General features: G+C 43.1%; 1 protein-coding gene across 7 annotated transcripts in view; it reads right to left on the bottom strand.

The window, feature by feature from the left end:
• The window catches only part of MAML3 (mastermind like transcriptional coactivator 3), a 518,845-nt gene that overhangs the window by 212,970 nt on the left and 281,723 nt on the right, over nucleotides 1-24,152 (bottom strand). For all 7 annotated transcript variants that reach the window (XM_003410443.4, XM_023548694.2, XM_023548695.2 and 4 more), the window contains one exon: nucleotides 1,550-3,076. In XM_003410443.4, coding sequence (XP_003410491.1) covers nucleotides 1,550-3,076 — 1,527 coding nt within the window. The remainder of the gene's footprint in view (nucleotides 1-1,549; nucleotides 3,077-24,152) is intronic.

Genomic DNA, 24,152 nt, shown 5'->3' with positions numbered 1-24,152 from the left:
CAGACAAGAAACCACAGTGAGATTTGGGGGTTGGAAGGCCGTGAAGGACAAGAACCAAGCCACAGAGCTCAGACCTGTCTCTGCAGGCCAGCACTCCGTCTGGCCACGCAGCCTCCATCAAGCTTGGGTCTGGGTGTGTGTAAGTGAAGGGGGGCGATGAGACACACCAGAAGACAGAAAATGCAAACAACCACCCAGTGATGCAAGATCTGCCCACATCACTTCCCAGTGCTTCTAATTCATCCAACTGTGGACACACATCCAAGCGCTAGTTAGAACCTGTTTGGACATGATGGTCTCTAAAGCAAAGACTTTTCTGCAAAATCTCCAATGAGCATGCCAACATCTGCTTCCCAAGAGGAATGAGACACAGGCTAGAACTTGGCAGGAAAGCCATCCCTCGTGAATTCATCCACGTAGGGGAAAGGTCAGTCAACATTTCTCCACTCTCCCTTTCCTCTAGGGTAGATCAAGTGTTAACTTAGAGGAGCACTGCCTATTTGCTACTGGTCAGGGTGAGGTGAGCAGAATGTTCGACAGTGAGTATTCCCTCCCAAACGGATGCCACTCATTTACGCCACGCATCACTGACAGCCCTGCACCCCTAAAGCAAGGTGTCATGAAGGAAGACGGTGGGAAAGAGCAGCGTTTAATTTAATATAGCACTAAGATATAATCACCATCAAGTTTTCCTGCAACAAAGCTGACTGAATGAGAGAGATTTTAGTTCATCCCCAGTCACTAAGTCCAAACGGCTTTTAACTGCTCTAGATCAGCAACACACGGTTAAACATTGGACTGCTCTACAAAAAAAAAAAAAAAACTATCCTCCACTTAAGTTTGAAAATACAGAAAACTCTCCCACATTTGAACATCCAGTACTGATACTCCGAATTATTCATAATTCAGTAAGATAGTGGAAGGGTTTTCAGGGCCCTGGTAAAATGGCTGCAGATATCGCTAAATGCTCTTGTCTTCCCACCACCCTGGGTCTAGGATTGTACCCAGCTACAGAGGGGGTGCCATGTGACCTCTTGCAGGCTGCCTCCCTCAGAGTGATAATTTCATGTAACTTTTGGTTTCTCAACTCTTGCCGGGAATCAAGGAAATTTGATTCCTAGGCGTTCAAATACAGAGGAGTTTACTGTAAGTGCCACCCGTTTCCATCTCTAAAAGAAAGGAAGAAATCAAACAGGGAACGGCATGACGACGTACAAGGTGGACTTCTGCAGGTAACTAAACCCCGCTACAGCTGAAGCAGATGCCCTGGTGGTACAGTGGTTAAAGCTCTTGGATGCGAACCCAAAGATTGGTGGTTTGCACCCACCAGCCACTTGACGGGAGAAAGATGTGGTAGTCTGCTCCCATAAAGATGATGGCCTTGGAAAACCTAGAAGGAAGTACTACTCTGTTCTATAGGGTTGCTACGAGGCAGAACCGACTCAATGGCGAAGGGTAACGTACAGCTGAAGCTTGGTGAGCATCACACGTTGGCGGTCTGAAACGCACCACAGGAACTGCACAGAGCGTGTCTCACTTTTGCACTTACCTGACCGTGGGATGGCAGCGCAGCGTAAGGCATGGGCTGATTCATCACTCCTTTCTGCTTCATGAGAAGCATGCGTTTCTGGTCCTCACTCAGGTGTGCCCTGGGAGCCTGCAGGTGTGGTGGAGGCAGCGGCTGCTGCTGCTGCTGGAGATACGGCATCAAGGGGTTTTTGTTGGGGTTGGCCATTGGAGGTGTCATTCTCTGACTCAAGTCTGCATTAAAATGTGTCAGAGGTTTAGTGTTGCCATAAGTAAGGATATTGTGCTGTTTGTTTAAAGAGTTTGTACCCAAGCTATTTGGCTGCTGATTGATCATATTCATGTGATTCTGAGGGAGGTAGTTATTCATTGTTGTCTTCTGCAGGTTGTTTGCCATTGGAGGCACAATGGGGTTTTGGTTGTTAAAGGCTTGGGGGTACATCATTGGGCTATTTGGCTTTTCTGCAGTAAAGGCTGCTCCATAGGGACTGGATGGAGGCCCTAAGGGAGACCAGCTTGAAGTCTGATTTGAGTGTTGCTGCGGCTGCTGTTGCTGCGGCTGCTTCTGTTGCAGGAGTTTGGCCCTTTGCTGTTGCTGTGCAGCCATCTGCTTGAGCTGCTCGGCTGGCGACATGTCAGAGCTGGGCACAGCCACAGGGCCTGACCCTGCGCCCGCCACCGTCACTGCCGCTGGGTTAAGGAGATAACCATTTCCAGGCCGTGGTGGAGCTTGGCCTGGAGTGTGGGCTTGGTTTGGAGTTTGAGGGGACTGGACAGCACAATTTGCTGGTGAGCTGGTGGGGTTTGGAGCTGCGGGAGTGCTGGCAACAGAAGGTAAACTACTGGCTGTGGCAACAGTAGAAAAGGGAGGACCAGAAGAAGAAGGCCTGGTTTGGGGAGATCCCATGGAGACATGTGCAAAAGGAGAGTGAGACGGGTCACTCTTCACACTCACACTCTCCTGGGAGAGGGGGGTCTCAGTTGCTGGCCGGGAGAATTCCGGCTCCTTCTTCTCTTCAAAGTCTTCGTTGAACAGGTCCTGTATGTCATCTTCAGGAACTGTGTTGGCCAATTCATCTATTAATTCTTGCCACTCCTGATCATTCAGGTTAATGTCTGAGAACAGCTTGTTCTGATTTGAAAGTGATGTTTCTGATGTGTCTATGCCAGTAGGGTCTTCTAGAGACTCTTGTTTGAGGTCCTTGCTCTGCAAGATGGTGAAGCTATCTTCCAAGTCACTGCAACCATTTACAGGAAGTTTAATCTCTGGGAGCCTGCCATTCTTACCCAGATCTTCTAGAAGCCCAGGAGGATGAGTTCCACTATTCTGCAAGGGCAAAGAAGGCTTCAGGTCAAGTTGGTGGAGAGGAGAAGCTGAAGGCAGTGGCATGTTGTTGGGCAAACTGTTGATGGCTTCCATCCCAGCAGGAATGTCCTTTCGGATTCGCTTACTAGTTGGAGAAAAACTCCCATCACAAGCACCATTCTGCTGGTCTCCATTAAGTGGTGATCGGGCTCCTTCCAACTTCCTTTTTACGGTCTCTTGTAGCTGCAAAAGAAAAAGGAAAGAAGATAACTAAATCTTTAAGTCGTATTTTACTCTTTAAGCAACCTAATGTACATTGTTATGGACTAGCTTTCTAGATGCATTAGAACACATAGGAAAGAAATTACATTTCTAATTTCAAAATCAGCCAAGACTTCAATCCAGATTCTATGGGAAAGGTTTTAGCTAAAGTCAGATCTCACAGGGCTAAGAGACAGAAAACAAACCAAAAATTGGAGGATGGGGAATAAAAGAAAAAAGACAGTTAAAGGCAGTATTCCTCTCATAAAGGAGAATCATCTGTTATTTTTTTCCAAATGAATGCTAGACATGAGACTTAGACCCAAAGGTATCACATTCAAGAGAGATGTTAATACCTGTCTTAAACTGTTTTCACATCTCAATTGAGAATGCCAAGGAATTAAATAAATAATATTTTAAAGAACATAATTTTAAAAATAGGGAATTTAAAAAATGTGGAACTTAACACATTTACTTTTTTTTTTTTCACTGAATAGCATAGGAACGAAGATTACAGTAATGTTTACTGTCACCCAAAACCTGGTTTCAGTTGTTTTAGCAAAACTGTTTCGCTTACTTGACCTCTCAACATCTTTTGATACAGCACAAAAAAAAAAAAAAATTACTATGCTTTAGACAAAGGTTTACAGAACAAATTAGTTTCTCATTAAACAACTAATACATATATTGTTTTGTGACATTGGTTTTCAACCCATGACGTATCAACACTTGCCCCTTCTCGACCTTGGGTTTCCCATTTACATCATTCAGCTTTCCTGTCCCCTTCTGCCTCCTCATCCTTGCCCCTGGGCTGGTGCACCCCTTTAGCCTCGTTTTGTTTTATGGGCCTGTCTAATCTTTGGATGAAGGGTGAACATCAGGAGTGACTTCAATACTGAGTTAAAATGGTGTCCAGGGGCCATGCTCTCGGGTTTCTCTAGTCTCTGTCAGATCAGTAAATCTGGTCTTTTTTTTGTGACTTTGAATTTTGTTCTACATTTTTCTCCAGCTCTGTCTGGGACCCTCTATTGTGATCCGTGTCAGAGCAGTTGGTCATAGTAGCCGGGCACCACCTAGTTATGCTGGACTCAGTCTGGTGGAGGCTGTGGTAGTTATGGTCGATTAGTCCTTTGGACTAATCTTTCCCCTGTGTCTTTGGTCTTCTTCATTCTCCCTTGCTCCCAATGGGGTGAAACCAGTGGAGTATCTTAGATGGCCACTCACAAGCTTTTAAGGCCCCAGACACTACTCACCAAAGTAGGATGTAGAACATATCCTTCATAAACTATGTTATGCCAATTGAGCTAGATGTTTCCGGCAACCATGGTCCCCACAGACCTCAGCCCAGCAATCCAGTCCCTCAGGGAGTTTGGATGTGTCTATGAAGCTTCTACGACTTTGCCTTGGTCAAATTGTGCTGGCTTCCCCAGTATTGTGTACTGTCTTACCCTTCGCCAAACTTATCACTTATCTATTGTCTAGTTAGTGTTTTTCCCTCCCTACCCACCCCTCATAATGATCAAAGATCGTTTCTTTCTGCCACACTTTCTTCTAAAAGCACTCTTCTACTGGCTTCCATGGTATCACACTGTCCTGGATTTCCTCCCTTGTCCCTTTTTCAGTGTCTTATGCATTCCTTTTTCTTTCTCCTACATGACAGGATTCCTCCATGTTTATTCAGATTTTTTGTTTCTTCTCACTCTACATGCTAGCCTAGACAATTTCATCCATCACAAGAGCTTCAAATATCTTCTCTAGGCTGAAGACCCCAATGTATCAAGCTCAATCTTCTCTACTGACCTTACTAACTCCAGGGTTCTCCTCTTGAATATTTCACAGACATCTAGAGCACTTCCTGTCCCAACACCGAACTTACTATCTTTTGCTACTCAAACATGATTGTCACCAATATTCCCCATTTCAATATTTACCCAGTTATCCAAGCCAGAAACCTGAGCACTTTTCTTGAAAAATTCCACATCACCAATCCCCAAGTACTATGGATTGTACCTCTAAAATATCACTTAAATACACCCACCATCTCTATCTGCACTGCCACTATCCTAGGCCAGGATACTATTATCTTTTGCTAAATTATTGAAACAGTCTCCTAACTGGTCTTTTTGCCTTACCTCCATTCATCCATCCAGTCACTTTTTCATCTTTTCTTTTATCCATTATTTTGCTATCTATCAACTATTCTCTACACTGTTACCTCTTTATAAAAATATACTGCCCTTCCTGGTTATAGGAGCCCTGGTGGCAAAGTGGTTAAGAGCTCTGCTGCTAACCAAAAGGTCAGCAGTTCGAATCCACCAGCCGCTCCTCGGAAACCCTATGGGGCAATTCTACTCTGTCCTATAGGGTTGCTATGAATCGATTCGACGGCAATGGGTTTGGTTTGGTTCCTGTTTATAACCCTGCAATGATTTCCACTCTCTTTAGATTAAAAATCAGCCTTCTTTACCTGGCTCCTGCTTATCTTCCTAGCCTCCTCCTTATGCCTGTACTCAGCAACACCTTCCCACCCCCCATTCATGTTCTATGAATTCTCCTGAAACTCAGTTCCTTAAATGTGTCAATATTCTTCCTGCCGCCAGGGTTTTGAACATGTTGTTTTCTTTTCTTGGAACATACTCTTTCCCCTTCCCTCTCTTCTTCCCCTGGTTAACAGCTACTCACCTTTCAGGTCAGAGCTTAGATTTCACTTCCTCTAGGAAGTCTTCTCTTACATGTCTTCCGCCCTCTGCATGATCCCTCTCTTGACCCACCTGTACTGGGTTGGATATCCCAGAATATGTATTTCCAAGCAACCCATACTTCCCCATCATAGCTTTCATCACACTTTTGGGGCAATTGCTTAAGTGTCTGTTTAGCAAGCTCCAAGAAGGTAGAGACCATGGCTGACTTGCATACCGTGTTTCTGCAGGGCCGCACCCAGTGTCCTGGTTCATAGCAGCAGTCAATAAATAACTGCAAATTGAATGAATGAATTTATTGTTTAATTCATAAGGGCTGAAAGAGATGAGTTTAAATCAGAGCAGGAGGCAGCCTCATTGACCATAGGAATTCCTGACTTTGACATTCTATGTTCTCAGTAATGGGAATGATGGGGTCTCATTCTCTGGAGAGTGTTATGTCGACTATATGAGACTCATTTAAGAAGTCCAGTTAAGAAAGGCCTTGCTAATCCATGGATCTATTAAACACAAACTCAATTCATCTATCTGTCTCCTTCCTCTCTACCAAAAAAGGCCAGTGCACAGGGCCTCGGTGGAAGAGCTTGGCATAGAGTAGGTGGTGGGGAAAATGGTACTGAATGACAAAGAAGATTAGGTTGGATTAGAAAGGATTTCAGTAACTTTACATAGTTGAAGGCAGAAGGCAGAATGATGCAAGGAGGGGTGAAGGCAGAACACAGCCCTGGCCCTACAGTCCTTCCACCTGGGCGCTCTTCTATCCTCAAAAGAAAAAAAAAAAAAAAAAAAAAACTGTTGCCATCAAGTCAACTTTGACTCATAGTGACCCTACAGGACAGAGTAGAACTGCCCCACAGGGTTTCCAAAGAGCGGCTGGTGGATACAAACTGCTGACCTTTTGGTTAGCAGCAGATATCTTAATCACTGCACCACCAGGGCTCCTTAGCAAAGGTGCTGCATATTACAGAACCAAGGGAAAAGATGAGCAGAGTTCTCTCTGACCCCTCAGCACTCATGAATAGAACTGCCAAGCCTCTAGAGAAGCCCATGTATAATGAAACCAATTTGAGGGTGAGGTCGTGAATTTCAAGAAGTGCCACTTTATTGCTAGGTGCTTTCTCATATGTAGAGAATTTCATTTTAAAAGTAAAACAGAGTAGAAAGGATCCTTGAGTAAAAATCCAATCTAACCCCTGCTCCTAAATCTTCTATTTTTAATCACAACAGCAAACCGGATATTGGAGTCACTAGCTAGAGGCTCTTGAATTGCTAAAGAGACTATAACCTGTTGCCATCAAGTCAATTCTGACTCATAGCAACCCTATAGGACAGACTAGAATTGTCCATTTGGGTCTCCAAGGAGCAGCCGGTGGATTTGAACCGCCAACCTCTTGGTTAGCAGCTGAGGTCTTAACCACTATGCCACCAGGGCTGTGAAGACAGTACAGTACAGTAATACAGAAAATAGGAGCATAGGGCCTGGAGTTAGAAGGCCTGGATTCAAACCCAATATCCCCTACTTAAGAGTTATTTTGTTGTTATTAGGTCCTGTCAAGTTGGTTCTGACGCACAGTGACCCCATGTACAACAGAAGAAAACACTGGTCCTGTGCCATCCTCATAGTTATCGCTATGTTTGAGCCCATTATTGTAGCCACTATGTCAATCCATCTCATTGAGGGTCTTTCTCTTTTTCACTGACCCTCTATCAAGCGTGATGTCCTTCTCCAGGGACTGGTCCCTCCTGGTAACATGTCCAAAGTACGTGAGAGGAGGTCTCATCATCCTCCCTTCTAAGGAGCATTCTGCTGTACTTCTTCCAAGACAGATTTGTTTGTTCTTCTGGCAGTTCATGGTATATTCAATATTGTTCGCCAACACCATTATTCAAAGGCATCAATTCTTCTCTGGTCTTCCTTACTCATTGTCCAGTTTTTACATGCATATGAGACAATTCAAAATACCATGGCTTGGGTCAGGCATACGTTAGTTCTTGAGGCGACATCTTTTCTTTTTAACACTTTCAAGAGGTTTTGCAGCAAATTTGCTCAATGCAATACGTTGTTTGATTTCTTGACTACTGCTTCCATGGGTGTTGACTGTGGATCCAAGTGAAATGAAATCCTTGACAATTTCAATATTTTTTCTCTTTATCAAAATGTTGCCTACTGGTCTAGTTGTGAGGATTTTTTTTTTTTTTAATGTTGACATGTAAACTATACTGAAGGCTGTAGTCTTTGATCTTCATCGAATTCTCTTCCCTTTCAGCAAGCAAATCTATGTCATCTGCTTACCACAGGTTGTTAATGATTCAATCCTGATGCCTTGTTCTTCCTCCTCTAGTCCAGCTTCTGAGCATCCGCTCAGCATACAGATGGAATAGGTGTGGTGAAAGGATACACCCCTGATGCACCTTTCCTGATTTAAAAGCAGGATCCTCTTGTTCTGTTTGAACAACTGCCTCTTGGTCTATGTACAGGTTTCTTATGAGCACAATTAAGTGTTCTGGAATTCCCATTCTTTGTAATATTACCCACAGTTTGTTATGATCCACACAGGTGAATTCCTTTGCATAGTCAATAAAACATAAGTAACCATCTTTCTGAAATCCTTTGTTTTCAGCCAAGATCCATCTGATATCAGAGTTACTACATATAAATATATAATGTTAGCTCTGTTACTTGGTGTTATGGATTGAATTATGTCCCCCCAGAATCTGTATTGGAATCCTAACCTCTATACCTGTGGATGTAATCCCATTCTGGAATAGGGTTTTCTTTATTATGCTAATGAGTCCATATCAGCGTAAGGTATGTCACTTTTGAGATATAAAAAAAGCAGATTAGGCACAGAGATAGGGGAGTACAAACTGGGGAAGATATAAACCCATGTAAGGATCTCCAAGGAATTGAGGAATGATAGAAGCTGAAAAAGTCAAAAAAGAACTTTCCCCAGAGCCACACTCTGAATTTGGACCTCTAGCTTCCTCAACTGTGCAAAAATACATTTTTGTTCTTTAAAGCCACCCACTTGTGGTATTTCTGGTATAAAAAAAAACCAAAGCCATTGCTTTCAAGTCGATTCTGACTCTTAGCGACCCTACAGAACTGAGTAGAACTGCCCCTTAGGGTTTTCAAGGAGCAGCTGGTGGAGCTGAACTTTTGGTTTACAGCCAAGCTCTTAACCACTGCGCCAAGACAGCCGCCATTAGAAAGTGACATGAAGACAAGGTCCCCAGTGGCCACAGCAGACACGCACTATTACTTGTCGAATGAATGAATCCTGGCTACTTATCTGACCTCTCCTAAGGCTTGGCTTCTTTATCTGTAAAATGGGTTAATAATACCTAGCTCAAAGAGTTACTGTGAGGATAGGTTTAAGTAAAATAATACAGAAAACATTTAGTTTCAGGCCTATATCCAGTAAGCTCTTGCTAAGCCTTAACTATTATTATTTTTAAAGATTAGTGATACAGTCACCGCTGCAACTGAGGTAGAGTGCTCCTAGATCTTCAACGTGCACATAGGTGGAGTGGTGACGTTTCCACCCGCTGAGTGACAAAAGCTTAATGTTTTCCAAGCATCTGGCGTAGCTTTTTTAATATGAACACAAAAATCAAATTTGCAATTCAAGCCCAAGTCCAAGTGTTAATGCATTCATGTCCTAGATTGTAGAACAGCAGGGGCCGGAGAGCGGAGGTTCAAATCAAACACATTTTCAGCACACCACCTGAATGAAGCTGCTGAGCATTTCCTTTTCCTGAAGGGTCTGAAGTTCTCTACCACTGATCCTTTTAACCCAAATCTTGACATATATTTCATCTATCCGCATTTTAGAATATAAGAAATACATCATTGAAGATGCTATGCTATGGTTTTTATGTTTTGTTTCGCTGTTTCCAAAATAGCAGAGCAAGCTTAGCATCCCTTCTGTCTGCCTCATCATCCTTTACTATATGGAAGGGTGGCCTGAGAGTCTAATTCTCTGCTATGTCTCTCCTGGGAGAAAGGAAAGTAGGGGGAAGATACAGAACCTTCATGTTTGAGAAGGCTGAGTAGCTCGCAAGCACACTGCTTAGCGAGCCTGAGATGGCTGACCACACACAGGGACATCTCCTTGTGAGTCCTCCAAAGGACTCAGGCGACCCCATTCAAGGAGTCCCACCCCAGATAACCTTATCCTAGGAAGTTCCTGGCCCTTCTGCCTTCTAAAGCCTGAAACCTCTTAGTATGATCTGTGCCCTCATGGAAGAAATACAGAAACTCTTTATTGAGCATGAGTCTCCTTGCTCCTGTATGGCTCTTATTACCTATAAATGTTTCCTCCTATTAAGGTAAGCTGTGGTGCCAGGAGCTGAAGCACACTGTTCATCCACTTGGCTACGCCGATATGTGCCGTTATCCTGTGTCAATTACTCAGAAGGAAACAATTCTTCCTCCATAATGGCTCCAGCGCGAGCTCTCATCTGCAGCATGTCTTGTGTTTCTGCTAAGCTGTGTGTGTGTGAGAGACAGAGAGATACAGAGAGAGAGAGGCAGAAAGACAGAAGCAGAGAAAGGCTAGTCGCAGGAGGACATTACACCCAGACAGATAGAAATAAGGAAAGTTTGTGTTTTGGGGGGTTACAAAGCATTTTCAAGCTTAGGATCATTTTTTATCCACACAGCAAACCTCTGAGGCAGGTCATGTGCCAGACTAATAGTTCCACAGCAAAGAGAGCAGGTAGTATTTTGGAGGAGGTAGACTGAGGAGGGGTAGATGACATTTTTAACAAAGAGGAACATGGCTAAGATTACCAGGGCTCTGCTGACATACAGGAGCCCCATTCCCAGCAAAGTCTTGAGGTATCTCCTGGGTCAGAATGCCCATGACCAAGAGATCTTCCTTCTTTTAGACTTTTAGCAGCACTAGCAAGGAGCCCAGGTGGCCTGGTGGCTAAGCACTTGGCTGCTAATCGATAGGTCAGGGGTTGAAACTCACGAGCCACTTCTCTGGGGAAAAGACCTAGCGATCTGCTCCCGCCTGTGGGGCGGTTCTGCCCAGTCTTACAAGGTCACTATGAGTTGGAATCCAGTCGGCAGCACAAAATAAACAAACCGCAAGTTCAAGTGAGGCAGTGGGGGTTCAGTGGTAGAATTCTTGCGCTCCACGTGGGCGACCCAGGTTTGAGTCCCCGTCAAAGCACCTTACGTGCAGCCACCACCCCTCTGTTGGTGGAGGCCTGCATGTTCCTATGATGCTGAACAGGTTTCAGTGGAGCTTCCAGACTAAGACTAGGAAGAAAGGACTGGTGACCTACTTCTAAAAATCAACCCTATAGATCACCAGGGTCCAATCCACAACTAATCATAGGGATGGCACAGGACTGGGTGGCATTTCGTTACTTTGTCGGGGTGCTGACTCAATGGCAGCTAAAAACAAGCAAGTTCAAAGAAACGCTTTTTGTCCGGTCCCAAATTTGCATGAAATTGGGTAGAACCACGGAGTTTGGGAATAAAAGTGATGATACTACTACAAATGATGAAGACTTGAAGATGGAAGATATTGGGATAAACCATCATATTCATTATTTCCTACTCCTGATTTATCTGTAAGTTAGGTTTTATGATAACCATCTCACAGAGGACAAACTGGAGGCAAAGTGAAATTAAGTACTGTGTCCAAGATTACAGAGCTGGAGCAGGGGTGGGGCAAATTCTAGTTGTTCTTCATGGTTCAGTTTGGACATTGTCTTCTAAACAGTCTCTCTGACAGCCCCTCCTCGCTCCTGATCTCAATAAGGAGACTGACCATATGTTCCCAGGGCATCTAAGTACATAACACACTGTAACTGTTCTTTTCCTTCAAGGATCGTATGAACCAATGACTGCTCAAAAGAGCGCTCAACCACACTGAGTTTATGTAACGGATCCCCAAAGCAGACACTTGAAATTGTTGCCTGTACAGGGTTCTCATGAGTAAATGTAAATATTTTTGAGTACCTTAAAATACTGGAAATAGCTTGTGGGCCATCCACCCCTTACTATTTTGAGGATTCCAAAGTTCCAGGGAATCCATGTGGAGAACCATTAAAGAAGATAAGAAGAGAATCATGGCACTAAAATGTACATTAAAGCTAAAGCCTCCAAGTCCAAGTTCTTATTTTACAAAACAGAAAACTCAAACTGGAACCCACAGACTCTGAGTGACCAAGGTCACATATTTTGACATGTCTGTGAACCCTAAATGAATATTTTCATAGCTGAATTTTTAAATTTCCAAAGACTTCCAATGGCTATATTCCATTAAAGTACTCCCTCCAACTAAAAGTGTGAACAAGCCCCTTTGCCAACCACTAGAGAAGCAGCTATTTCCCCAGGCTTGAAGATGAGTTGGAATCTTAGCTTATAGTTGCTAAAGCTAATTTAGAAGCTCAAAGAGAATGCTCTGATCATTTTGATCTGCTCTGGCCAAACCGGAAGATGATTCACTGGAATCAATTTTTACTTGGTTATTCTCTTTCCATTCTACCACCAGATAATAAGTAAATGAACACATGGATGAATCTAACTTGCTCATTTAATGTATTTGATGAGTGACCCAGAATACTGATATGTTAGATATTTCAATTAGTAGAATATGAATAGTGTGCAAAATACTTCCAGAGCTGTCTTCTGGATTTAAGGGCCTTTATTAACAGTCTTTTGAGGTCTATTTAGAGGTTTGATTTTCTAGACCAGTGATTTTTCCAGCTGTAATGTGACTAGTTACCTGGGGAGCTGTTAAAAATACAGATTTCTTGGTACCTCCTCTACAATTTCTGACTTACTGGTAGTAGTCCAAGGTGGGACCCAGAGTGGGAGATTTTATATACACACACACATCAAGAGTTTAAAGCCTCTGTTAGTGACCAACCCAGAATATAGTTTTGCTGGGCCTAGTCAGGAGCCCTGGAGGCCCAGTGGTTAAAGTGCTCAGCTGCTAATCAGTAGGTCAGAGGTTAGAAACCACCAGCAGCTCCACAGGAGAAAGATGTGGCAGTCTGCTTCCCTAGTGATTTATAGCCTTGGAAACCCTATGGGGCAGTTCTAATCTGACCTACAGAGTCGCTATGAGTTGGAATCAACTCAACAGCAGTGGGTTTGGATTTGGACCTGGTTAGTGGGTAACATTGAGTCTCTGGAGAGAATGTCAGACATGAGCAGTTAAAAGTCGTCATTGTGAAATGCTCATGGAAGAAAAGGATCATTTCAGAAATGGTCTCAGCCTCCAAGGGAATGCAAGGCCCTTCTGAGCTCTAGTCCAGGGTAACAGGACTATTTGCAACATTTTGGGGGACTTCAAGGTTATTTTTAGAAATGACCATGATTTTTTTTCTTCCTGGTATGAACCAGGTTTTAAAATTCTATTCCTAAGTAGTTGTAGGGTGATCTTACCTTTTTTCAATGTTTGGAACATGGATGTTCACCCTGCTTCATCTGTGTGGTGACAGAATAAGGTCATTGTTCAGCTGCTCTTTAAAAACATTTTAAAGCTTTTTTTATGTGTATGGCTAAATTTTTAGGTATATTTTTATTTTTAGCTACTCTGAAACACGTAATAAGTGCCAGCTGAATGCACCACAACATATTGGGAGCGGATCATAAAAAACAAAAAACAAGTGCAGTGGTAGACAAGGCCCTTGACATTTAAAAAGGCTAAGTCCCAAGATCGCCTCAACTCTCCAAATTTTCAAATACATAGTCTCATACAGACACTTGGCTTTCTCCCGACTGAGTGAATAAATCATATTTTCATCACAAGCCACCCTGATCCTGTGCACTCTATATATCTGAGGTTTAAAGTTTTTCGCAAGCTGCATACACGCAATTCAAATTGGTGCTTCGACAAAGTCATTAACTACTCATTAAAACTGGGACTGTTATCTGTGCAAATGCCAACGGTATATGACTTTTAAATCTCTTTACATCAGTTTCAGTAGAAAGTGCTACACTTCTAAGTTTTCATTAGGTAATTTAATTCATGACTTACTAAATATTTCAAGATATTATTATCATGTAATACTCTAATTGGCTGAGGGTTTATCATGTGCCAGGCATCAAGCTAAATGCTTTACGCGTATTATTTCAACTCATCCTCACAATAACCCTGCGATGGATGAGGAATGGGTTCAGAGAGGTGAGGTAACTTATCCCACCACACACAGCAGAGCCCTCCTCGTTTCTGCCTGCCTCTCAAATCTGTACTCACCCCCACTCCGCTGTTCTGCCTCTGATGACTCCTGTCCTGACCAAACACTGGCAAACCTTGCTTGGAAATTCTGGGGAAGCATTTTAGACACCTGTGTCCTGACAGTCAAAGGAGGATGTGTTCATGTCTTTGAATCAGCTCTGCCTGATTCACAAAAAAGCGTTGGGCTCCTCTACAAGGGAAGATGTTACTCTGCAGATTTAGCACGTGTCTGAGAAGTGATGATAGCTGCAGCCCTGGAAGCTTTGGGTGGGAGCAGATATGTGCATCCCAGTGGCCCGGGTAGCTTTCTGCAGGAAAAATTCTGCCAAGAGCTGTAGCTGCCATCAGAACTCCACAGCCTGAACCCTGAACTGCTCTGTGTTTTCATCTACACACACACACACATTACATTTATTTTTAAGGACAAGAAACAATTTCCTTAGGAATACCTCCTGATTTCTCTCACCAGAGGTCATGCATACATCTTCCATTCAAGCACGCCTGTATGCATGACCTTGTATTAGAATCTGAAATTCTAATGAGATTTTATTTAGAGCTTTTAAGCAATGATGATGAAGCAGGTTGGCAGGGAAGAAGGGAAAACCATAAGGGAGGAAGAGGGCAAATGAGAAGATCAGATCTTATCTGCATCACTCTCAGCTGGAGACTTACACCAATAACACAGACCACAGAATAGACATGTTGCAACTAAACAGGAGGTTTCCATTTGTTTATTCGCTGGGAGGAGGGAGGCGGGAAGGAGGAATGCTTCAGGGAGGCTGAGTACTTTTCTCTCCCTTGGGTAGGAACCAAGAATATTTTTATTTCACTGTTTACTCAAAATGTCCCTTCTTTTCAATGAGAAAGTCTCATTTTTGTTTTTAGCCCCTACCAGGAGACGGTTTTCCTTAATGGAACTGAAGATGTACACCAGCTTTGGGGATGCAAATAACCCAGAGTGCCCAGACCTGACATTGCTTTGGAATAAAATCCCAGCGTGTGTTTATCTCCCTTTGGAAAACAAAAGTATTGAAATAAGATCTCCTCATCTACAAAAACCTCTCATTTTCCCTCAAAGCCGTCAGACATTGCTCTACCTCTTGTGAGCTGTATTTTGCATAAAGCAGCACTCCCAGGCAGCTGAGAGCTACCTCCTGGAAATCTCTCTCTCATACACACACACCATCTCAGTGAGTGAGCGAACAGGCCATTATTCTTATTTCTAGACAGCATCTGACTCTCAGCCCACCATTTCATAGCAGGTTTTTACTCCCAAGCCCAAGGCTAAGAGAACTGCCTTCATTTCCCAACCAGGGCGTTGCCTTCATTTACGTGTTTCTAGAGCAACTTTGCTTACCAACAAGAGAAAAGGTAGAAAGAAAGGAATTTTCTTTCCAGGATAAATCACAACTGGGGGAAGACATCCACATGTAGACGGGTACATTCTCACAATACGGGTACAACCTGCACGTAATTTAATCATCTCTGAAAATTTCCAGCCGGGCAGGGGCATGCACAGCACCTCACATTCAATCCATAAACAGCCAAGCTCTGGAGGCTGTTGGCAGATCTTTCATCTGTGGGGAGACGCTGCTTGGCTTCATCCCATCAGCTGAAATTCATTTTTCAAAAGAAATTAGACCAAGGTACTGTTGTTATAGCAACAGTCAGAGTCACTTACACGGCCTCCTCCCCACCACCTCGCTCTGATTTCTGTGGGCAGAGATTTCAATTATGTATCGGGAGTGACCACTGCTGAGCCTGGGTAGACCCTTTATTAGCCCTTTAAAAAGTGGAAGCCTAAATCCTCTATTCCCCATCTGAAGCTTTACAACAACACTTCATCGTATTCAACAGAGTTGTCACCAGTCCTGAAAGTCAGATGAGCAGTGAAGAGGGAGAACGAACTCTGGACCCAATGCTGTCGTCTCTTGGGGAGGAATTGGACATGCTACCGCTGAAATTTCCTGGGGTTCACCAAGTACCCTTCATTTCAGAAGAGGAATTCACAGTGAAGATGGTAATGTCTGCAAGCACTCTTCATATTCTGAAGTGCTTTCATTACTTTAGTCCTCCAGGGCTTTATTCTAGGGGTGTGAAATTCCCAATATAAGAGCCCACTCCAATCCCTGAAAACAACAGGCAACTCTAAAATACTCCTTTCTTGACTAAAACGTATACTTAACTGTTACTGAACCTTTATGGCAAATAACTTTCCAGAGAAGTACAGCAATATAACAATACATTCACTCAGAAAAGCCCAAACAGCTGTAGAGTCAATTCTGACTCATGGCCACTCCATGGGTTACAAAGTAGAACTGAATTCCTTAGGTTTTCTTGGCTATAATCTTTAAGGAAGCAGATCTCCAGGCCTTTCTTACACAGCATTGCTGAGTGGGTTTGAACTGCCAGGCTTCTGGTTAATAGTTGAGTACCAAACGTTTGCGCCACCCAGGAACATATAAAGGTGGTAAAAATCCACGAAACCAGTGTTCTTGACTGATCATCTGGTTTAAACACATATCTGTTCCCTCAGTGTCTCACACAGTTTAGGAGCCAAATAACTGTATTTTAAAGGAGTATCTTGCAAAAATTTGTTCATGCTTTTATTCAACTGCGAGGAGCCCTGGTGGAGCAGTGGTTAAGCATTCAGATCCACCAGCCACTCCTTGGAAACCCTATGGGGCAGCTCTACTCTGTCCTATAGGGTCAATATGAGTTGGAATCAACTTGATGGCAATGAGATTTTATTCAACTAGTTGAACACCTACTGTGTCAGGTTCTATCTCAGGCATTAGGTACACACTAACAAGAAGGATGGGCATGCCACCCCTTCCAGGTGAGGTAAGACTTCATGAAGGAACCGGTATCTCAGCTGAGGCTTGAAGACTTCAAAGAGGGGGGAGAGACATTCCAGGCAGAGGCTTCAAAGTGAACCTTCAAGTAGCTGTGATTGGCTTGAGTCAGGGTGCAAGGCAGAAGCACTAAGACACCAGGCTGAAGCAGAGCTGTATAGATCATGAGGGGCTTGTTAAGGGCATGTTAAGAAGTCTGCACTTTATCCAGAAGATTTTAGAAGTCACTGAAGGAAAAACAGTCACTTGTAATGCTAACTTCTTATTTTGTAATGATAAAAATTGGTTATAACTGGTTGCAAAAGATAAAATATTTGAAGTGATCCAAATCATTTCTGCATGGCTGATGAAGCAAATGGATAAAGCCATGCTTAACTGATATATCGATCCGACACAAACTTGGTCCTGAGGCAAGTAGCTCAACAACTGTACTTGGTCCAGAACTTAACAATTTTTTTAGTGTTTGTCTCCCAACTCTAATCCCAAATTCAAAATAAACACCATATTCCCTCCTTAACTATTAGCAAAGAAGTGTGGCCAGAGATGACTTGAAACCTAAATTAAAAAAACTTCACATTTACTCTTTAACCATTAGCAAAGAAGTATAGCTAGAGATGATTCTAAGCAAAACCTCAGAGTAGGCAGATTTTAAACCGAGAAACCAAACCCACTGCCATCGAGTTGATTCTGATTCATAGTGACCCTATTGGACAGAGTCGTACAACTGGCCCATAGAGTTTCCCAACGCTGTAATCTTTATGGAGGCAGACTGCCACATCTTTCTCCCCAGGAGCCCAGTGGGTTTGAACCACAGCTTTCAGTGAGCAGCCAAGTGCTTACCCACTGTGCCACCAGGGCTCCTTCTGTTCCCCACTGCCGTCAAGTCAATTCTGACTCACAGTGACCCTACAGGACAGAGTAGAACTGCCCCATAGAGTTTCCAAGGACTGCCTGGTGGATTCAAACTGCTGACCTTTTGGCTGGCAGCCGTAACACTTAACCACTACGCCACCAGGGCTTAGTAAATGTCACTTACCATGATAATCTATTTGACCTCAGAGAGACGCACAGAAGGAAAACCGAGGCACGGGAAGACTGGGGCCACAACCCAATTCAGAGGCAGAACAAGGGATTCCCAGCCTGGCCCAACACCCCGTGCAATAAATCACTCTGCTCTTAGCGGGTACAGAGTTTGTCAACTTTCTGTTCAAATTGTACTGTGTCGCGAAGGTACTGTAAAACTCCAGAGTCAAGAGTATATATTTTGATGGTTTCAGTTTTCTTACCTAGCCATCCAAATATTATTTATGCACTTCCCATTATATATGCTACAGCGAAGTTTGCATAATATCTTCTGTAACTGCCTGCTTTTGCATGGTTACGGCTCTCTAAAACTCCCCTGGGACAGAATTTTTTTCACCTTGGTCTCAGTTCAGAAGAATTTTTTTTTTTTTTTTTGGTAACAATAAATGATGACTTTAGAGACAGTTTTGAAGTGATGGGGGGATGTGACAGAAAGGCGGATTTTTTTTATTGCAATGACTATTTTGTTACCTTGTGTCTAATCAAACACCACAAATCAAAAAGAGCTGAACATAAAGGCATCAAGCAAGGCAATGTTAAGGGATTTCACTGAAGACTGCCCACATTGCCAGCTTTAACTAAATGAGGTTTGCATTCACCTGCTTATCAGTATTTAAAAATACCCTGCGTATACACAACAGAAAATGTCAGGCACTTGAAAAGCAAAAATATGCATGTGGTGTTTTCCAGATCTCACTAAAGCACAGCACCTAAACAAACTTAATAATGTGATCTGGCAGCAGTTACTTAACCTCTGTTTTCTCAATTATAAAATGAGCGGGTCGGACTACAGGCTCTCCAAGGCTCTTTCCAGAGCTAAGAAAGTCTCAGTTTGGACTCTGGACTCAAATCTTCAAACCAATGACTTACTTTCAAAATCGACAAGCAAGCAGCCTGGAAGGCACTGTCAACTCAGATGAGCTGGTGGCTACTGAATAACCTAGGAGCCTCATTTTAAGTCAGAAAGCGAGAATTCATTACAGTCTTTTGCAAAAGTTCCTTGGCCTAGGTAAATTTGAAAGGAAAATTACACTTGAATCCTAATCACGACCCATCTTTAAAAGACAGAAAAATAAGTGTATACATTAGATGATTCATTTAAAATAATTTTTTTTTTAGTGCTCTTCTCTGTCAGGTGCTGAGCTGGGTGCAGGGGATGTGAAAGATACACAAGACCTCTGCTTTCAAAAGAATTTACAGCCTGCTCCACTTTTCATCTTGCTCCTCAGTGTAGGAGCGCCTCCCTCGGTGGTACAAACAGTTAACACTCTTAGCCGATAACCTAAAGGTTGGAAATTTGAGTCCACCCAGAGGCACCTCGGAAGAAAGCCCTGGCAATCTACTTCCAAAACACCAGCCATTGAAAACCCTATGGAGCATGGTTCTATTCTGACACACATGGGGTTGCCATGAGTCAGAGTCAACGGCAACTGGTTTTTTTGCTTGTTCGTTTATTGGAAAATGTTCCTGTTGTACATAACAGTTGTCAGAGATAGAGAGCGATGTTGTATTCTATTCTGGTGACCACAACTTGGCTACAAAGAGAATCCAGAGAGGAGCTAAAGGAGAAATCTGTAAGTAACAGTTCTTACTTATAGAAAGGTGCATGACTCTTGTACATCTCCACCATGAATGATTTTGAGTAAATCGTCTTAAATTACATGAAGAGTCTGAATATGTCAGCCTGGGTAGTTAGATACTGGACTACGTTACAAGTGGGGGCTGTCCGCCTCCTCTGGGTGTTCACTACTGCATCTATTACCTACAAGCGGCAGATGGGCAGTGGGACTAATCACAGGCTTGGAGTCAGGGGCCCTGGCTAACAGAGTCACTTCTCTCATGATCAAACTGTGTGTTTTCATACCAAAATCAAAAAATAAACCAGTTGCTGTCGAGTCAATTCCAACTCATGGCAACTTCACGTGTGTCAGACTAGGCCTGTGCTCCACAGAGTTTTCAGTGGCTGATTTTTTGGAAGTAGACTGCCAGACTTTTCTTCGAAGGGGCCTCTGGGTGGACACAAACTGCTGAGTGGGTAATTGTTTGTGCCACCAAAGGACTCTGTGTTTTCAGACAGAAGTCAGTTCATTATTCTCTGTCTCCATTTTTGCCCTCAACAGAATAATTTTTAAAATCCCTTACAGATATAACAGCCTAGAATTTTACGATCCCTCTAGGTTGATATGGGGATAACTGAAAGATGAGCCCACTGACATTTTAGGTTTCCTCTTAACCTTGTGACTTTTTTTCCAAGATATGTACCTACTTCCTAAATTTGAAAGAATGAAGAACCTTTTGTCTCTTGCCGTTTCTATGCATTGTGCAATAAAGCCTGATTAATTCAATTTCTGCTAATTTTGTCTTTAGCTGCAACTTGGCTAAGGGCCAACCTGATATTTATCAGTATGTACAAAAAAAAAAAGCTTACTACGTAAAAGAGTAGGTGTAATAAAGGTTACAAAGGAAATGCTTAACCTACTTAAGACAGAAAGGGGTCTCAAGGACTATAGGGACTCAAATCTGAATAAACAATTGATACACACATTATGAATTCTTCTCATATATTAATTAAAGTAGTTCTCCAAGGATGTTTATTTACTAACAGTTTGATAGTCTAATTTGAACTGCAGTTGTTACTTTTAAATACATCACATATAGTACATCTTTACCACTACAGTTCAGATTCTCCTCAATTCAGGCAGCTGTTTGCCCAAATTTGTTTAAATTAGGGAGAGTCTATTGTATTCATAAACGCTTCGTCTAAACGGCAGAAATGATGACGATAAAATTTGTCTTAGGTTTGTTGGAACTCTGCAGCTTCACTTCTGGTCTGAGATTCGTAAAGAATGAACGTGGAATGATTAATGGCCATTACTGATTCCTTACAGCTGTAACTTATCAGAATATGTATACTCTAATCCTGTACTCACGGTAATTATCTCATTACTATGAAGGGTCACAGAAACGCATTACGTGAAGTGCGCGTCGAATTACATTTAGCAATTTCTTTTTATGTTTTTAAAAACCAGAAGCTTAGTGTTCTCTAATAGTTGGAGCTTTGCATGGAGCCAGGGGTTTTGCATAGGAGCTGGGGGCCTTCAGTGGGAGCTGGGTGCTTTGACTGGGGGTTGGGGGCTTTGCATGGCAGCTGGGGGCTTTTCATGGGAGTTGGGGGCTTTGCATGTCAGCTGGGAGCTTGTCATGGGAGTTGGGGGCTTTGCATGGGACCTGGGGGCTTTGCATGGGAATTGGGGGCTTTGATCAGGGGGTTAGGGGCTTTGCATGGGAGTTGGGTGCTGTGGGGGGTTGAGGACTTTGCATGGGAGTTGGAGGGTTGGGGGCTCTGCATGGGAGCTGGGGGCTCTGCATGGGAGCTGGGGGCTCTGCATGGGAATTGGTGGCTATGCATGAAGAGTCAAGGGCTTTGCATGGGAGACAGCACTTGAACTGGAGTTCCTTGGCTGAAGTAGAACCAGCTTGTGACTCTGGTGGCTCTATTAAATTTTTCTGCACCTCAATTCCTAATTTGAAAACGGGCATATTCATGTCTGATCCCTACTATACCTTATGGAAAGGATTAGGCAGATTAAGTCTATAAAGCAGTTGGTCACCATGAGGAAAAGCACTAAGGCCATTACCGAGCACGCTGCAGTGGTGACTTGTCTACCTGCGTGAATACTAAATGAACACATACACATAATATTGGACATTTCTATGGAGCTTTTCATGAAAGCACCTCAACACCACTAAAAGAAACGTGAGGCAACAATGATCAGAGATCTGGGAGGCATCAGTTCACTGGACAGAGAGGGCAGAGACACTGCAGTGTAGTTTTAACATAATCGTGTTCAAGAGAAGTGTTAGATCCAGATAGAGTTATCCCATAGACCTGAAGGTAGGGCGTTAGAAAGAAGGTGATGACTATTTGGGAGTTATCCATCCATACGTATGAGGTGGCATAAATAATGTAAGTGCAAAAGTTCCTTAAGAATGGAACATAGTTGGAGATGCATCTTGTTAACTGGATGAGAGGAGTCAGTCAAGAGACAGGAAATAGTATCAGTGAGAGATCAAAAGCAAATATCAAGAAAAAAGGACAAAATAAGAAAGAATAATATGCAGTCAGATACGTAGTGTCAGTCGCAGCTTTGAAATGAGAACTAACAGACTACTAGATTAGTATCAGAGTCATTCACTGGGAGTCTAAAAGAAGGTTGCTCTAGTATACCCAGTAGCTTCGGCATCACCTGGGAATTGTTGGGAATGTAAATTCTCAGGCCCCTCCACAGACCTCCTGATTCAGAAACTCGGAGGGTGGGGGCCAGCAATCTGTGACATAACAAGCCCTCCAGGGGATTGTGACAAACGCTGACATTTGAGAATCCTCGCTCTAGAACAGTGCTGTTCAATATAACTTATTGAGGTGGTGGAAAAGTTCTATGTTTGCATTGTCTAATACAGTAGTCACTAGCCTCATGTGAATACTGAGTACTTGAAATGTGGCTAGTGCTACTGGGGCATTTACTTCTAAACTGCACTAATTTTAATTAATTTAAATAGCCACATAGGGGTCTCTGGGTGGTACAAATGGTTAACTAACTTGGCTGCTAACCCAGAGGTTGGTAGTTTGAGTCTACCCAGGGCACCTTGAAAGAAAGGCCTGGTGATTTACTTCTGAAAAAAACCCAGCCACCGAGAACCCTGTGGAGCACAGTTCTACTCTGACACAGATGGGGTTGCCATGAGTCGGAATCAACTCAGTGGCAACTGGTTTTTGCTTTTAGCTAATGGATACCGTTCTAGAATAATGCTCTAAATGAATCCCAGGTTTTTGGTCAGTGAAATGAAGCAAACAGACAAGAATGGAGATGCTAGGTGTGATCCTTCTACATAAGAAATCTTGTTTAGAAAAGCACGAAAAGTTATCATAGTTTGTATGTCATGGGGTAAATAAACATTTCTTCAAGAAAAGGATGACCCGAGTGGGTTTACAGGAGATGGGGAGTCAGACTGCAGGAGAGACTGACACTAAGGAAGGAAGGGCAAGTGTGAAACTGAGTTAGGAAACTCTAGCGCGTATAACATGGATAGAGATATTTGGTTTTGATACAACAAAAAGTGGTGCACCAGGGCCATCACTAGAATGATTAAAAGATAAATGTGGGAGTGAGGTATGCTGAGATGGAAAGAGAGGAGGGTCAAAGTAGCTATTGACTCTACTGGTTTCGGTTTTCTCACTGACGTGTGACACAAAGCCACATCATCTGTAAGGAAGACATTGTTCGGGGGGGGAAACAGGGCTTGAGGAGAGAAGTGAATGAAGTTTTGGTAGAGTTAGTCCATTATAAGAGAAGAGCAGAGACACTTTCTGAGGGCTCCAGAAGAGGTATAGCCACAGAGCGTGAATCTGAAGTAGGTCAAGGTCATCTGGTGCCAAGGCCAAAATGAGTATTTCCATTGACTGTGGGTCCCACCTATGAGCAATATGCTTCCTGACACACTTTGATAATATGGGTAGTAAGTCAATGTATTTACTTTTTTAATCGCAGTCCTTACTAAAACGTTTTCTTTCTGTCTTTCCCAGGTACAAATGGGGCATGCAAGTAAACACATTAAATTGATGCTTCTACGAACCAAGAGGGGGGAAAATCTCAGTATCCCAGGGGCAGAAGTATGTGGAGTAGGGTTGTATAAGCAATGGCTTAGTATTATTATTACCTGGAAGTCCTTTTGGATTTTATTTCACATACATTTGGCCCCTAAGTTTTTTTTCTGGGTTATAACCCCGATTACAGCTCTTGCTTCACCTTGTAAAAGTTAAAGCCTGTTCTAATCTTTAAAATGACTGAATTTGTCTGCCTTTGCTTACTTTGGTCTTTCTCCTAAGTACCAGTGATTTCAGGAAAATAGTAATACAATAATCTCCTACTTTTACACTTGGTTTTGGGGGGAACGTCAGTGTTAAGGCGACAAGTGCTAACAGTCTAAGCCATTTAAGAAAAGCTGTGTGGTGATGAACTCCCTGATGACCCTCTCCCAGAGGCAGACGCGGGATGCCCCAGCTGTGAGAGCTGTGGGGCCGTATGAGGTCAGCAGCACCACTGACTTCAGTGGAAGACAAAGGTTGAAATCCTTCATAGTGTCTCCAAAGAAGAGTCTGGCTGGCGTACCTTGGAAGAGTAGCTCCACTCTTGCTGACGTGGAAGCAACA

Source organism: Loxodonta africana, chromosome 5 (genome assembly GCF_030014295.1).
Source record: "Loxodonta africana isolate mLoxAfr1 chromosome 5, mLoxAfr1.hap2, whole genome shotgun sequence".
Lineage (NCBI taxonomy): Eukaryota > Metazoa > Chordata > Mammalia > Proboscidea > Elephantidae > Loxodonta > Loxodonta africana.
Note: the sequence above shows the minus strand (reverse complement) of the source record. Positions and strands in the feature narration are given on the sequence as shown.